Source organism: Xenopus laevis, chromosome 2L (assembly GCF_017654675.1).
Source record: "Xenopus laevis strain J_2021 chromosome 2L, Xenopus_laevis_v10.1, whole genome shotgun sequence".
Classification (NCBI taxonomy): domain Eukaryota; kingdom Metazoa; phylum Chordata; class Amphibia; order Anura; family Pipidae; genus Xenopus; species Xenopus laevis.
In genome coordinates, this window is record NC_054373.1 from 183137993 (window position 1) to 183155996 (window position 18004).

At 43.0% G+C, this 18004-nt stretch overlaps 1 protein-coding gene across 1 annotated transcript; it reads left to right on the plus strand.

Annotated features, from left to right (window-relative positions):
* Positions 1-5241: 5241 nt before the first annotated feature.
* Positions 5242-12913, plus strand: ucp2.L (uncoupling protein 2 (mitochondrial, proton carrier) L homeolog). The gene is given in 8 exon segments (NM_001086754.1): positions 5242-5303; positions 6423-6586; positions 8747-8961; positions 9112-9316; positions 10008-10202; positions 10991-11092; positions 11184-11364; positions 12068-12913. Coding segments are annotated over 6 exon segments (924 nt in total). The 5' UTR covers positions 5242-5303; positions 6423-6586; positions 8747-8835; the 3' UTR covers positions 12183-12913.
* The last annotated feature ends 5091 nt before the right edge of the window (positions 12914-18004 follow it).

An 18004-nucleotide genomic window follows, 5' to 3' on the forward strand; every position in this document is an offset into this window, starting at 1 on the left:
AGGTCGTTGCACCCTTTAAACAACTTTAAAATCATTTTTCTGGCCAGAAATGTCTTTTCTAGATGTTAAAGTTCGCCTTCCCATTGAAGTCTATGGGGTTCGCGAACCGTTCGCGAACCGCTCGCATTTTTGCGCAAGTTCGCGAATATGTTCGCGAACTTTTTTTCCGACGTTCGCTACATCCCTAGTACATAATTCACATTATTTTAGCTGTTACCTGGTTGCTAGGATAGTGCTTGCCTTAGCAACCAGGAATGAACAGGTGAGAAGCTGAATGTAAAATAAATGAGTAAAATAATAAAAATCTATACTTGTCACTATGAAACGGGTTTTCTATGATTGGTGCCCAATCTGCTGCCCTTAGGGATCCCAGGGGATTAGTGGATTCCAGTCAGTTTCGTCTTTTTGCCTCTGTAATGGGAATAGGGCATTGCTAGAAGGTTCCTTGTCACTGAGGACAGGTACGAGCTATTTCCCCCCCTCCCCCCGTAATCTTCCGGTGCTTCAGCAATTTCCGTCACTTCCGGCTCATGCGCAGTTGTTAAAAAACCAGCAGACTGCTCCAACTGCGATTGCGCCGATACAACGTTTACTTCAAGAAGATTACCGAAGAGAAGAAGATGGCGCCAGTGAACTCCACTGCGCTCACTCTGCATGTGCGGTCAGTAATCCTTCAGGCGACACGATTCTGGGGTAACACTTAGCAGGGGGGAAGCAGGGAGGGGGCCAGTGGAGGGGGGCCAGTGGGGATTTATCACAGTGGGGGGTTTAGTTCCCCATGTGCCCAGCGTTCAGAGTTGCCTTTTATTGCATTCATTGGATTTTTTTACACTGCATGCCATATTAACTGACGATAGATAGATGGTAGATAGATAATAAGATAGATAGATAGATAGATAGATAGATAGATAGATAGATAGATAGATAGATAGATAGATAGATAGATAATGGATAGATGATAGATAGATAGATAGATAGATAGATAGATAGATAGATAGATAGATAGATAGATAGATAGATAGATAGATAGATAGATAATGGATAGATGATAGATAGATAGATTATTAGATAGACAGATAGACAGATAGATCATTAGATAGACAGATAGACAGATAGATCATTAGATAGACAGACAGGCAGATAGATAGATAGATAGATAGATAGATAGATAGATAGATAGATAGATAGATAGATAGATAGATAGATAGATAGATAGATAGATAGATAGATAGACAGACAGACAGACAGACAGACAGACAGATAGATAGAGTAGATAGACAGACAGACAGACAGACAGACAGATAGATGCTCAGCTACAACTCCCAGCACCTGCAGTATGGCAAGATTAGCAGTTATGTGTATTTATGGCTCCTAATTGGACCATTTATTTATCAGGGTGCAGCAGGCTAGTGCAACTCTTCCCTTGGTACAGGCTGAAGGCACAAACATGCGGATTTGACAGCAAATAAAGAAGGAGCGGAGTCTCTTCTCTCTTGCTCATTGGCTGGCGCTCCACCCTCCCTCAGGGACGGCACATCAGCAGATGAAATTCTCAGTTTAGACATTACCCCCAATTGTAATAAAATACAAAGTCTGCCCAGGTGTAATAACCAATGGCAACTAATAAGAGCTGTGATTTTAAACAGGTGACTCTTATTGATTGGTTGCTGTAGGCAGTTAGACCAGTAGCACTTTTGCACCTTTTATTACATAACCCCCTTAAAGTCATAAACTCCCAGATTTAGATCAGGCCTCTGTCTCCATTGGATTTTAATGGTGGTTCATTAGTCAGGGCTGCAGGGATTTGTAGTTCCTGCAATCAGGGGCAACGGGCAAGTACAGAGCAAGCAGAGGCTGGGCTGCAGGGGGAGCCCATGAGGTGTGGGGGTGGGCAGGCAATAATCATGTGATGACCCAGAGATCCTTAGCTATTAGTGCAATTACGGTAATAAAATCCTATAGATGCCCCAGAATCCTTAGCTATTAGTGTAATTATGGTAATAATAATCCTATAGATGCCCCAGAGATCGTTAGCTATTAATGTAATTACGGTAATAATAATCCTGTAGATGCCCCAGAGATCCTTAGCTATTAGTGTAATTATGGTAATAATAATCCTATAGATGCCCCAGAGATCGTTAGCTATTAATGTAATTACGGTAATAATAATCCTGTAGATGCCACAGAGATCCTCAGATATTAGTGTAATTACGGTAATACTAATCCTGTAGTTGCCACAAAGATCCTCTGATAACAGTAGTGTAATTACGGTAATAATAATCCTGTAGATGACCCAGAGATCTTCAGCTATTAGTGTAATTACGTTAATTACGGTAATGATAATCCTACATTTTCCTTTGAAACAGGAGCATGAAATAAACTGAGTCCGGCCCTGCTGACTCGCTGATTCTAGTCCCGCCCCCGGCTGATTTCTATGAGGCGCAGCTCGGATCCTGCTCATTCCGGTACCAGGGGCACTTGAGCTCACAGAACAGCCAAAATAAAGGCCCCGCCCCTGCAGCCCGCACTGACGCAACCATTGCATGAGCCTCAACCCCGCCCACTCTCTGTCTCGGAGGCTGGTGCCTTATACTGCTCCGCTATTGGTTGTCTCTCTGGGGGCCTTGTCCTTTTCAACCAATGAGACAGCAGCTGCTGATATGACCAGAGAAAGGAAGTAATGGTACGTGAAACGCCTTCCGCCCTTCTAAAGGTTCGACCATTAACCCTTTCACTGTTGATCTATAGGCTGGGCCATTAACCCTTTCATTGCTGATCTTTAGGCTGGACCCTGTCTGTAACCCTTTCACTGCTGATCTATGGGGATGGGGTCAATTTATAACAGTTTCACTGTTGCTCTAAGGCAGGGGTCCCCAACCTTTTTTACCTGTGAGTCACATTCAAATGTAAAAAGAGTTGGTGAGCAACACAAGCATGAAAAAGTCCATTGGGGTGCCAAATACGGGCTGTGATTGGCTATTTGGTAGCCTCTATGTGTATTGGTAGCCTACAAGAGGCTCTACTTGGCACTATACTTAGTTTTTATGCAATTAAAACTTGCTTTCATGCCTTGAATTCAAAAATTAGCAGCTACTTTGAAGACCCTGAGAGCAACATCCAAGGGGTTGGAGAGCAACATGTTGCTCACGAGCTACTGGTTGGGGATCACTGCTCTAAGGTTTCAGCCTGTAACTCTTTCAGTGCAGATATATATATATACACACACATATGAATGGGGGAAGTTTTATGGCAGCAACAGAACTATAGCAACTGACAGTTGTACAGACATTGTGAATCTGCCCAGCAATGACCTACAGAGAGCCAGTTCCAGTAAATTACACATTATTATGATACAATATGGGAAACTTCAACCTGCACAGCAGCTCACAGGATGGACAGACAGACAGACAAGCAGACACTGTCTCACTAGCCCATAACGGCTTTTCAAAGACAATAGTTGTGTGTAGAATATTCTGGGTGCAGATAAGACCCCCCCGGAAAATATCCCACAACTTCCCGACTCTCATTGTAACAACCACTTTCCCTCCTTTACATGGAGCCTCATTTCCTCTAAATTGAAGGATACCAATTAATTCCCTGGTGCCACACCCACCTCCATCCCCTCATGTCACCACACACCCCATCTGTCACTCACCCCCATCTTTCAATCACCCCCTTACACTGGTGAATAGCAGGGGAAGAGAGACATGGCAGCAGGGCCCACCAGGACGGGGGAGACACCAGTATATTTGGCCCCCTATCATGGGCTGGGCCCCCCAGCAGTCACAGGGTCAGTTTCCTCTATAGCTATAAACCTGCACAGGGCAAGAGTAACTCAATTAACACTTGTGATGGCGCATGGTGGAAGACATACTATAGCTGTGCTGGGCATGTAGAAACACCCATAGGTACTGACCTTAGAACTGGCACTGCAATACAAAAGCCAAAGTGCAGACTCAGGGTTGGAATTGTGCAGAGAGGGAAACAAATAAGTGACTTGTTACTGTAATTATCCCCCATAAATACTGTCTCCTGCCCTTCATGTGACCATTCTGTGAAATGGGATTGATACAGTTACACAAGGCAAGGGCACATGGGATTATTTTACCAAAAGATACAAGTTTAGAAAAAATGGTGTTTCTGTTGGAAGGGCACACACTAGACACTAGGGCAGAACTAGGGTACAAGGAAGAACTTGGCAACAGGGCAGAGCTAGGGAACAGTGATTGGGGGCCTGGGGATTTTTGGTGCAGATTTGGCCAATGCCAGTTGTTTAATGTTTTGGATACAGTGGCTAGAACAAGAGCCTTTGGGGAGTTTGAGTGGGGAGAGAGTTTGGCAGATTGGGCAGGAGATTCAGTAATGGAAATGGCCAATTTACTGATCATACAACACCATGTCAATGAATAATAAGGTGGTGGTTACATACTGGAAAGGCATCTATACTGGGGAGGGAAACTATGGGGGTTACTACATATTCCTAAACGATGCCCATACACTGGCACCACCTTCTGCCAAAGCTTTGTGAGTGTTATTTTGGAAGATGCTTCTTTAACTAATGTGACTGAACTAAAGATATAAACTGCTAGGAGGGTCACACTCCCACCCTTATACCCAACAGGCCACAAACCAGCAAACTGACATGTTGGGTTTGGCTTATTAGGTCCACAGGGGTTGGCACTACCCCAAAGCACATGTTGACCCTCTAAAAATACATGTTAATGATAATAATAATAAGAAGAAGAAGAAGAAGAAGAATAAAAAAGTATTAACTGAAGGGGAAGGGTGAAAATCATCTGATCTTAAAATGACATGCCATATCTTCCTTTTAGATTGTAAACTCTGTTGACGAGGTGTTTTTTTTGTTTGTGATACATTGTATCTATAGAATTAGTGGGTAGTTATAAGCTGATACATTGTATCTATAGAACTAGAGGGTAGTTACAGACTGATACATTGTATCTATAGAATTAGAGGGTAGTTACAGCCTGACACATTGTATCTATAGAAGTAGCAGGTAGTTACAGGCTGATACAATGTATCTATAGAATTAGTGGGTAGTTACAGACTGACACATTGTATTAGCGGAACAGGTTGCAGAGTTGAAGGCGGAATATAAGGGGGCGGGGAGGGGGCGGAGCTAACACTGCCGGTCTGTATATAAAGGTGAGTAAGGTTTAAGCTTTCCTCTAGTTTCTTCAGTCCGACTAGAGGACACTTCGGTCTCGATACAATAAGATCTGACTCCGGACCCTGCTTACCCCCCATTACCGCTGTGAAACATTCATTTTACATCAGTGCCGGTAAGTGTCTCCTCTTGCGCTTTGTCTGCTCTGACTGTGACTTTCCTGCCGGCGCTAAACTGCTCCGCTTGTCTGTAACTGCCCCTGGGCTTCTATATAACCCGCTGCCTGGAGACTTGGATCAATAGCGCGGGGCCCGGCCGTTAGTTCTAATTGACTGTCATCTAATCGCAAGTTTTAACCATTGCGCTTTCTTCTACTGTCACTCATTTCCCTCTCTCTCTTCTAACTGCCGGCGTCTGGGCTTCTTTCTCTCTCCTAACTGCCGGCGTCTGGGCTTCTTTCTCTCTCCTAACTGCCGGCGTCTGGGGCCTCTTTCTTTCTAACTGCCGGCGTCTGGGCTTCTTTCTCTCTCCTAACTGCCGGCGTCTCGGTGTCTGGACTTTGACTACCATTAGACTAGATGGATCTCCCCAACAGTGTGATTGTGAGAGTTGCAGTAGCCGGGGGCAGCATGGTTTCCTCCCTTGTTCCTAGGTTGTGTAACAAGTAATAACCTTTATAATGAACTTCCTTCCCGGCTTTGTGCTATCTCCCCTCCCCCAGTGTTTCAGCTGCTGAGTCACTGTGGGTTCCAGGATGTTGTGTCCCTCAGTCACTGCCTCTGTGTGTCTGTCTGACTCCCAGCAGTTTCCATCAGCCTGTGTCTGAGATACAGCCTTTTTGGCTTAGAAAGCCTGCTGGGAGATGTAGTTTAACTAATGGAATCTGGTGCTAGCCACATTCTCTATTCTGTATTTGTTTCAAGTCCATGGATGTTTGTGTGAGCCTTGGCAACAAGGACCCATTTATAGTGATATACTGGCATTAGAGTTGCAGCAATCTACATATATGTGATCCTCTATTATAGAGCTGCTTCCCAGAGGGTAGTGAAATATTTATTCCATAGCCTATAGGCAACCTCTGGACTAGATTAGGAAGGTCTTATTTTTGGAATAATATGCTTTTCTCTCCTTTCTAAACTGAAGCCAGTCCATTTATATCTTATTTTGACTATCATACTGCTACCAGGTTGCTATGGCCAGTGACTTTAGCAACCAGCCAGTATATAATTGCCTAGGAGCAGGAGGGATGTGCCCTATTGTTCCATTAACATTTCTTTCTCTCTTCCCATCGCAGCATAAGGATTATGATTTTAAGTTATCCAGTTTGTCACCGCATTTCTATGGCCAGTCAAGAGTACCAAATATTTCGAGCCAGTGGCAAATCAGACGGGCGGGACGCCTTCAGGGAATCCTGATATTCCGGCAGCTCTTGTAGCCCCCCTGCAATAATCACTTAAGGTAATGTCTGCTTATTGGGGGGGTGTCATGCACAAACATTGGGGAGTAGGGGTGGTCCGGTGCCAATCAGTAGACATTACATGGGTCTGACCTGGGATTCAGAATAGTCCCTGGCATTTCAACGGCAGAGGCCTAATAAATAGTGATCCATAGTGGATGGAGATGCAGATTTATATAAACTTTTAACTTCGTATAAATAAAATATTCTTTTAATTCAATCTCTCTGGTCCTGTGGATCCGTTGAGTGCCGGGTGGCCCTACATCTTTGGGTATGGTCACTGCCCATTCTATGCAAGAGGGTTGATGGAAGCATGGGGTTCTGGTGGGCCCACATTAGGTTGGTCTCTTATCTCTCCAGTGAATTCTTTGGTTCTGTGACTTTATAAGATGCTTATAGGAGAACAAAAGCCTAACTAAAGAAGTTGGTAGAAATGTTGTATATTATGTTTTGTGCTTCTGTACCAGCCCAAGGCAACCACAGCCCTTTAGCAGTAAAGAGCTGTGTCTCCAAAGATGCCCCAGTAGCTCCCCATCTTCTTTTCTGCTGATTCACTGATTCACATGCTCTGTGCTGCTGTCACTTACTGAGCTTAGGGAGCCACTCACAATATACAGTACACATAGAATAGAAATGTCACAATATAAGGCTGATTAGTAATTAATACACCTAATTACTACATGGAAGCACAGGAACCAGTGCAATTAGCATCAGAATTTAATAATCAGCAAACCTGTAGCATCAGCTTATATTACAGCCAGGGAAGCTCATTTTCTGCTGGATAATTAGTGACGAGCCCCAAGCTTAGCTTCTCAACAGCCAATCAGAGCCCACTGAGCATGTGAGTGTCACAGACACTTTCCAAGATGGTGACCCCCTGTGACAAGTTTGAAGTCCTGGATCATTGCTGCTATTGACAAGCTCAAACTTTAGCCTCGTGCAATAAGTTCACTATATAAAATAGGACATTTTTAGGGTTTAGTTCTCCTTTAATCCACAGCTCAAAAGTTATTGCCCCATGGGCCCTTATATCCCCCTCCATGGTGCAAATGGGAAAACTGAATCCAAAGCAGTAAGTTCATGGGCACAACCTCTAAGAAACTGTCTGATACCCGGATACAAATCTCTTGTAATTTGTGATTTGTTGTGATTGGTTATTATACAGTGAAATACAAAGTAATCTCTGGCTCCATCCATTGTCCCTTTCCCACGGGATCTCTGACCAGTTCCCAGCAGCTCCGACCCACATGATATTTGTTTAAATCAAAATATTCCTGTTCCTTTGTCTCTTGTGTAACAGAAAAAAATGCAACTGTCTCTCCCTGGGTGGAAACTGAATGTAGGCGAAAGGGCAAGGGGAGGAGGGAGATGTTTGTTTCAAATCCTGCCGAGTGTTAAAAAAAACAGGGTGGGGGTTGTAAGATCACCCATTGTGGGTGGGGGGAGAACTCTGCAGCTGGTGTTGCTGTGGGGGCTGGGAGCTGTGTAGCCATTGCCTGGATACAACTCAAATACACTCCACTTTATCATTTATAAGTTGCTTTTTTTGTAACATAGAACCTTGTACTCTGCGGAAATAAAACCGATTTATTTTATTGCCTTATTTATTTATATGTTGTACTTTCTGTTATAACTGCTACATGTGTCATTAGTCTCTTCCTATGACCAAAGTGCAGCTTCAGTTTTCCTCTGCTCGGTTGAATTCTGATAAGGTTATAGATAGAGATAATGTACCCCCTACTGTAAATGATAAGGATATGAGAAGTCACTGAGGGGTTGTTCTGTGACCATATAAAGGCACAAGGCTGCAGGCTGAGTTATACAGGGAACTCATAATACATGAGTGATACTCAGAGTTCCCTGTATAACTCAGCCTGCAGCCTTGTGCCTTTATATGGTCACAGAACAACCCCTCAGTGACTTCTCATATCCTTATCATTTACAGTAGGGGGTACATTATCCCTTACAATACATGAGTGATACTCAAAGGGATAATGTACCTGCTACTGTAAATAAGGATATTAAAAGTCACTGAGGGGTTCTGTGACCATATAAAGACACAAGGTTGCGGGAGTGATGTATACAGATGAGCAGTTGAACAGTAGAATGGATGTGCATTATGGTTATGGCATCTAATGTTGGTAATTTATTTTCTCCCAAAGACTCTGGCAGAGTTTATTTGCCTTGTCTTCTCACTACACCGCACTTTTCTCCGGAATCCACTCGTCTCCTCAGGGAATAACCCCACACAATGGTTGGATTCAAGCCCACCGATGTCCCTCCCACTGCGGCGGTGAAATTCATTGGTGCTGGGACAGCAGCCTGTATAGCCGACCTATTCACCTTCCCTCTGGACACCGCCAAGGTCCGACTCCAGGTAAGTGTTCCTGCTACAGTTGAGTTCATGGCTAGCATTTCTATGGAAGGTGTTGCATTGTGTAAAGAAGGGAGGCCAGTTGGGTTCATGGCTAGGTACCATGTGGGTCAGACCAATGCTGCAGGAACTGAGAGTTTAACTCTTCTGCAGATCCAAGGGGAGTCCAAGGCCGTTCATATGAAGACTGCTTCGTACAAGGGAGTCTTTGGGACCATCTCGACTATGGTGAAGATGGAAGGGCCCAAGAGTCTGTACAATGGTTTGGCTGCCGGCCTGCAGCGTCAGATGAGCTTTGCCTCCGTCCGTATTGGCCTGTATGACTCCGTCAAGCAGTTTTACACCAAAGGATCCGAACGTAAGTGAATTATTCTCTGTGGCGTTGCTGGGCTGAGCCCCTGGCAGTCAAATGGGTACGGTGGTGATTGCTTGGTATCTGTCTTAAAGGAACATTTAACACCACAGGCTTTATATAAACAAGCTGCTGTGTAGCTATGGTAGAAAAGTCACAGGATACACGGCATAACAAGCTCTATAGATTTCCATTGTAAACTACAGAGCTTATCAGTTATCTACTGCGTGTTTGTGTGCTTGAATGGTTGCCCCATGGCTACACAGCGGCTTTTCTGCATCAGAAGCTGTACTGTAGTTCATACAAACACACCAGTTTTAGAAGTGCAGGGCAATATGACCATATATTTCTTTTACTTTAAAACACTTAATTTTTTGGTGTTACTGTTCCTTTAAGTGGATTTGGTAAAAGGACCTTACCCAGAGAAGGGGAGGGGGGAGCTTGCCGAAAAATGCTGGTATCCCTTTAAGGGAACCACCTTGTGGCCACTCTGGAAACTGCAACCTGGGTTCTGCAACTGCCAGCCCTCCAGAAGCCTGGGTGCCAGGGACAGTAAATCCGCTTGTTCTAACGTATTAAAACGTACCACTATCCATTGCTCCCCTTGGTTCTAGGAAGCGGTACCCACTAGCCCTTTGGATGATTTTAACTAGCCCAGCTAGGCTCTGTGACTTTGGTAACTGGGACCTTTTTACAGATGCTGGGATTGGGAGCAGGCTGGCTGCTGGGTGCACCACGGGTGCTATGGCAGTGGCAGTGGCCCAGCCCACAGATGTGGTGAAGGTTCGTTTCCAAGCTCAGGCCAACTCCTCTGCGAACAGACGCTACAAGGGGACAATGGACGCATATCGCACCATCGCCAGGGAGGAAGGGATGCGCGGACTCTGGAAAGGTAACTTTGTACACCTAGACTGGGGGTTGCAATTATTTTCCTACTATACGCTAGACATTTTGCATTGCTATTGGAAGCAGGGTCTGTTTCTCGTAATCGGCAGTGCTGGTTCTTACTCCTGAAACCATGTAGCAGAAGACAGCTGATTGAGAAATGGCAGGTTTTGGTGGGAGTAAGGTGGCTGCCAGACAGTAATACATTTTCTTCCTTAAAGGAACAGTTCAGTGTGGAAATTAAAACTGGGTAAATAGGCTGTGCAAAATTAAAAAAAAATGTATCTAATATAAGTTAATTAGCCAAAAATGTAATTTATAAAGGCTGGAGTGACTGGATGTGTAACATAATAGCCAGAACACTACTTCCTGCTTTTCAGCTCTCTAACTCTTGAGTTAGTCAGTGACTATAAGGGAGGCCACATGGGACATAACTGTTCAGTGAGTTTGTAATTGATCCTCAGCATTCAGCTCAGGTTCAAAAGAAACGGTTATGTCCCATGTGCCCCCCCTTAAGCCTTTTGATTGGTTACTGCCTGGTAACCAATCGGTAGAAGCCAGTGGAGAGCTGAAAAACAGGAAGTAGTGTTCTGGCTATTCTGTTACACACCAGTCACTCCAGCCTTTATACATTACACTTTTGGCTAATTATATTAGATGTCTGTCTATTTACCTATTTTTATATTGAACAATTCCTTTAAATGCAATGGACCTGTAGAACTTGCATTGCTGTGACCTTGTCAATGGATCCACATAATATATTAATATTAAAAATCAATAATTTTCTGCACACAGGTACAGCTCCCAATATCACCAGAAACGCAATTGTCAACTGCACGGAGCTGGTCACTTATGATCTCATTAAAGATTCCATCCTGAAAGCCAACATCATGACAGGTGGGTAGTACCATCCGGGAGTTGTAGAATTGCTACAGACAGCCCCCGGCTCCTAAATTGACTCTCTTGCTGTCTTGCCCCCCCCCAACAGATAATCTGCCCTGCCACTTCACCTCTGCCTTTGGGGCGGGTTTCTGTACCACTGTGATTGCGTCTCCAGTCGATGTAGTGAAGACAAGATACATGAACTCTGCCAAGGGCCAATACACTAGTGCCCTCAACTGTGCTCTCACCATGTTCAGAAAGGAGGGGCCCCGAGCTTTCTACAAGGGGTAAGTAATGTGTTCTGCTCATAGTAGCGCCTCCCTGCTGCCCCATGCAGGTTCCAACCCTGTCCTGTTGCTATGGACAGGAGTCGCATCAACAAGATGCCTTTTGCCCATTAACTTGTGCTCTTGGTCTTGTAATCCATAACAACCAACCAAATGTTGGCTGTGTGTATTTAGGAGCCAAACTGCCAGAATTCAACATTGTTGCAGGTTCATGCATCTTCACATTAAGTGAAACTATTAACTTCCCCTTTAAAGGAGAAGGAAAGGCCCCAAAGCAGTTTATTGTCAATAATTAGCTACAATAGTGTAGAATGCTTTACCATTCCTGAGTAAACGGCTCTAGAAGCTCTTTGTTTAAGATGGCAATTGCCATATTAACTTGGTGTGACATCACTTCCTGCCTGAGTCTCTCCCTGCTCATTCATAGCTCTGGGCTCAGATTACAGCAGAGGGAGGGGGAGAGGAGCACACTGAGCATGCTCAAGCCCTAGAGGTTTAAGCTGAAAACAGGAAGTCTGATACAGAAGCCCATGAGTACACAATAGAAGGAAAGAAATGTGCTGTTTCTTTTGACCCTTGACTCAAAGCAGCATTACTTTGAGGCTTTACTGGTGTATTTATATAGACCTTTCTGATAAAGCTTACTTCACTTTAGCCTTTCTTTCCCCTTTAAATGACTGAGCTCTTTCTGTCTGTCCCGCAGGTTCATGCCGTCTTTCCTGAGGTTGGGATCCTGGAATGTCGTTATGTTTGTGACTTACGAGCAGCTCAAGAGAGCCATGATGTCGGCCCAAAGATCCCGGGAAGCCCCTTTTTGATCCTGCTGAGACCCTGTTGATGATAAATGGGGGGGGCTTATTTAATTCTCCAGCCTTTGTAGAATTGTTTACAGTTAGATTTGTACCACTTTGTTTGTTTGTTGTTTTTTTTTTTTTAACCACTAATTTCCAGCAACTCCCTGAAGTGCTGGTTTTGGGCATGACTAGAGCTGGAAGCAGAAGGGCATTTCTATTAGGGGTGGAATTTCTTGCTAATTGTTACTTTTAAATGTGGCATTTTCTTAGTTTTATTGGCCAAAACATCCCAAAAGTTCAAGTCTCTTTAATAAATGCAAAGAAAGATTTTAGTTAAATTTAAATAAAACAAGTGACCATACGGCTTACAGGAACAAAGAGACAGGAGTTGCCTGCGCTGGTTCTACTATTGGTCAATGATTGTCTGCATGAAGAGATGCAACTCCCAGCCATCTGCTGCCCAGGAGTGCTGGGAGTTGTTTTTTTCAATTGTCCCTCTGTTTCAGTGATACCCAATTTGATTGGCTTTTACATTCCAAACTGACTCCTCTGTTGGCAATGGCCTCCTGGTTCATCTGTCCTGGCTGGTGCCCAGTTAAAGGGACAGATGCAGAAATAGCTGTAACTTATATACATGTCTGTCTGAGATAATTGGGGTGGAGTGTGAATTTGTGTCAAAATGTACAACAACCCAATTGTGGTTGATGGGCTTTTTTATTCTGTTTTTATGGTTTAAAATAAAGTCACTAACGAGAGCTGCTGTTTGGTTCATGTGAATTCACTTGCTGTGGAACACTGCCACCTAGTGGCCATAAATGTATCAAATGTGCCTATGAAGTCCTCATCCATTGAGTAGGAAGGAACATTGAGTAGGAAGGAACATTGAGTAGGAAGGAACATTGAGTATCTACCCATTTTTGGCCACATTGGTCAGGCAGCCTGTTGGAGGCTTAGATGATGCAAAGGTTTAGTCCAACTTTCCACGTGTGTAGTGCTCTTTCCAAATCGGGCCACACCAGGAGACCAGCATATGATTAACAAATGTAGAATAGGATGGACAACACAGTAGGCAGACGCTGCTGCAATTAAATTTTTATTCGGTCACATGTTTCAGATCAGCATGGATCCTTTTTGTTTTATTTTTTCAAGTGAAAATACAAAATTCCAAAAAACACCTTTTTAAAACCACTCTGCATTATAACTCCACCCCTCATATATTTTCAATTAGTATCAATTATCTGTGCTACCATGTAACCCTTTCTTATCCAGTGTTAATTGGGTTCAACCAATCACCATGTCCAGTGAAATAAATATTCTGGCTGTTCCGGTGAACCACATAGAACCGATGTCCACTGGGTATTGTGCTTCCCCCACCACTTTGAACACTAACATTAAAATATTGCAACATTACAATAACCAAGTGTTATTGACTAATGTTGCGAAAATTAAACAATTGCATCAAATTTAAACTGCAATATACACTTAAAAATAGGTACTACTCTCATTGGAGTCTTAACTAGCCAGTATGGATCCACAAACGTGAATTTCAAGGAAGGAATTATACATTTACTAACTGTAAAACCATTGTTTACTTAAAGAGAATTTTTTTTTTTTTTTTTTTTTTTTACTATTAAAGCTTAGCATATCGCAGATTTATCAAGGGTCGAAGTGAATTCGAGGGAATTTTCGAAGTTAAAAAAAAAATAATTTTTTGGGTACTTCAACCATCGAATAGGATACTTCGACTTTACTTCGAATGCAAAGTAAAATAATTTGAATATTTGATGATCAAAGTACTGTCTCTTTAAAAAAAACTTTGACTTCAATACTTTGCCAAATTAAACCTGCCGAAGTGCTATGTTAGCCTATGGGGACCTTCTACAGCATTTCACTAAGTTTTTCTGGTGGGCTCATGGTTTTAGGTTTTCTGGTGGGCACCTGAGATCCCAGTCCGACACTGGGCAGAACATACACAATTTAAGCAGGGAAATGTGCCTTTTTCGGAATTCCAAGGAACCTGTTTATTTCCTTTTTGGGACACTGCTGAACACAAAACATCCCTGATGCTTTTCCCTTGTAACTAATGAGAATTGGTTTCATAAATAATTTCCCAAACTGGCTTTCTCCTTGTATAATGGGCCAATATTTTTTATACCACTTTTTCTATTTCCTTACAGTGTTTTAACATATTTTGCAATAAATGGAATCCGATTATTACTCTTTTTCACATTACCCTGTAACAAATCCTCCCTTTTTAGGGATGTTACCTCTTCTGTGGTATTTGCCAAATCTGATGGAGGATAACCTCTTTCTACAAACTGTGAAAACATGCTTTGCCTCCCATACACACGGCCCAATTACAGTCTTGTGTATGGATGATGTAGCATCCCAATGCTCTACTGCCACCAACAGGCAGTGTAATGCAATAACAACTAGCCTCTAGTAACTGCACACTCCCTGTAGTTAAGAATCAATTCTTTTATTTAAATACAAGAGGGGATTTTGCACAGAGGGGGGTATGATCTGGGGCAGGTAGGTGGGCACTATGCCAGGAGAGACTTGTGTAGCAGCTCAGGGAACTGGAAGTGGATGGTGAGATCTCCTTTATGAGTGGGGTCGTGGGACAGAAGCATTCCTTCTCCTGGGACCACTTTGCAGTACGTGGGGCTGGGGGGAGACACGGGTGTAAGGAGCTGGTTATTGGTCGGTAAAGAATAAAATCCTATGAATAGCTACACACTGGGCCAGAGGAGAATAAGAGGCACAGAAGGAAGAAGCCTCCCCAATCTAGGATTTGGGTTCCTATATACCCCATCACACAATTTGCAACATTAGGGGGCCCATTTACTTAGCTTGAGTGAAGGAATAGAGGAAAAAAAACTTAGAATTTCGAATGGTTTTTTTGGCTACTTCGACCATTGAATGGGCTACTTCAACCTTCAACTACGACTTCGAATCGAACTAAAAATCGTTCGACTATTCTAACCAGGGCCGCCATCAGGGGGGCACAGGGGGGACAAGCGTACCGGGCCCGGGCATGAAGGGGGGCCCGGCAGCGCTGCATTTTTTGAAGATCCGGGCCCCCCTTACGAGCGCCCGAGCCGTACGTCTTGCCTCTTGCGTGCCGAATGCGGAAGTGCCAAAAAGCCGAAGCCGATGCGCCGAAAAGACCCGAAGTAACGGAAAAAGCCGAAGTCACGAAGCGCCGAAAAGACCCGAAGTCACGGAAAAAGCCGAAGTCACGAAGCGCCGAAAAGACCCGAAGTCACGAAAACAGCCGAAGTCCTGAAGCAGCGCAAAGACCCGAAGTCACGTAAACAGCCGAAATTGAAGTCCTGAAGCGGTGAAAAGACCCGAAGTCACGAAAGGAGGCGAAGTTGAAGTACTGAAGCCATGAGTTCAATTCTACTGAACAACAGTTTGTGTTTTTTTTGTTTTTTTAATCCCCTGGCCACCAATGTATTATTTTAATATTCTATAGGCCCCTGCCACCAATCTTTTTTTTAAAACTTTTTTTTTGGGGCCCCAATTTTTTTTTTAACTCGTAAGGGGCCCCTTGCCACTATTGTTTTTTAAAAAAAAAATAAATAAAAATTAATTTTCTTTTTGGTGGCCCCAAATTTTTTTAACTTGTAAGGGGGCCCCTGCCACCAGTTTTTTTTCAAAAAAAATTATTTTTTTTTCAAATTTTTTTTGGGGGCCCCAATTTGTTTTTAACTTGTAAGGGGGCCCCTGCCACCATTTTTTTTATTTTCAAAATAAAAATTTTTTTTCAAATTTTTTTTTGGGGGCCCCAATTTGTTTTTAACTTGTAAGGGGGCCCCTGCCACCATTTTTTTTTATTTTCAAAATAAAAATTTTTTTTCAAATTTTTTTTGGGGGCCCCAATTTGTTTTTAACTTGTAAGGGGGCCCCTGCCGCCAATGTTTTTTTTCAAATAAAAATTTTTTTTTTCAAATTTTTTTTGGGGCCCCAATTTGTTTTTAACTTATAAGGGAGCCACTGCCACCAATGTTTGTTTATTTTTTAGTTTTTTTTGTTGGGGCCCCAAGTTTTTTTTTTCTTATAAAAAAAAACAGTTTTTTAAAAAAAAAAAATAATTTTTTTTTTTTTTTGGGGCCCCAATTTTTTTATAAGGGGGCCCTGACCATCAATAGCTTTTTACAACTTGTGTGGGGGGGGTTACTTTTTTAACGCTGATGTCTGTGTGGTCTTTTAACTGCGATGTGGAGTGGGCGGGATATGGGGTGGAGCTTGGTCGTCAGTGTGGGCGGGGCCCAGGGGGCCCCAAAAATTTTGTTGTACGGGGCCCCGTGATTTCTAATGGCGGCCCTGATTCTAACCATTCGATAGTCGAAGTACTGTCTCTTTAAGGAAAAACTTTGACCCCCTAGTTCACCACCTAAAAGCTACCTAAGTCAATGTTAGCCAATGGGGAAGGTTCCCATAGGCTTAGCTTTCTTTTTTTGGTCAAACAAAAATCGTTTGATCGATGGATTAAAATCGAACGAATAGCGCTAAATCCTTCGACTTCGATATTCGAAGTCGCCGGATTTAACTTCGACAGTCGAATATCGAGGGTTAATTAACCCTCGATAATCGACCTTAAGTAAATTTGCCCCTAAGAAAAAAAAATAAAAAGCATTACCAGTGATGTTGCTCAAAGATTAACAGTTAGCAACCAATGAGATCTTTGCTTTTGTTTTCTAATTGCTGATTGGTGATGCTTCACTCCACTTTTTTTTACCCAGCATAATAAATAGGCCGCTAAGTGGCATTTGTCAGCTGCAAACAATCCCGGTCCTATTATGCCAGTAGCTCAGGAGTAACATGTTGCTCCCCAACCCCTTGGATGTTGCTCCCAGTGGCCACAAAGCAGGTGATTATTTTTCAATTTCAATTTGGGGGCAAGTTTTGGTTGTATAAAAACCAGATGTACTGCCAAACAGAGTCTATTGAAGGCTGTCAGTCTACGTAGGGGCCATCAAACAGCCAATCACAGCCCTTATTTGGCACCCCAGGGACCCTTTTCATGCTAGTGTTGCTCCCCAACTCTCTTTACATTTGAATGTGGTTCGCGGGTAAAAAGGTTGAGGATCCCTGCTTTATGCTAATATTCTGCTCATGTAAAGTGAATTTTCTTCAGTGGGCCTAGGACCACTGGAGCACAGCTAAACAAAGTGAAATAACCAGAAATAATAAGATAAAAATGAAGACCAATTGCAAACCGTCCCTCTGCATCATAATAAAGGCTAAAGGGGTCGTTCACCTTTAAAATAACTTCGTATGATGTAAGGAGGGATATTCTGAGACAATTTGCAATTGGTTTTCATTTTTTATTATTTGTGGTTTTTCAGTTATTTAGCTTTTTATTCAACAGTTCTCCAGCAATTTCAGCCATCTGGTTGCTAGGGGCCAAATAACATTAGCAACCATGAAGTCAAGTCAAGAGTGAGTTTCATCCATTTTATCCGTCAATGTACAGTGGCAGGGGGTCACTCCTAGTCTTCCTAAAGTCAACAACCATCTCCTTTGTTTTGAACTGAATATGAATAGGAGAGGCCTGAATAGAAAGAGGAGGAATAAAAAGTAGCAATAACAATACATTTGTAGCCTTACAGAGCATTTGTTTTTTAGATGGGGTCAGTGACCCCTCATTTGAAAGCTGGAAAGAGTCAGAAGAAGGTGGCAAATCATTCAAAAACTTTAAATATAAAGAGCAATTGGAAAGTTACTGTACTGTTTCCACACTATACTGTGCCTTTGCGTAATATAGGTTAACCAGCCAGCTTAACACACTCCACATAAGACTCAGCAAAGAATACTCAGAATGCTCTGTGAGTTGA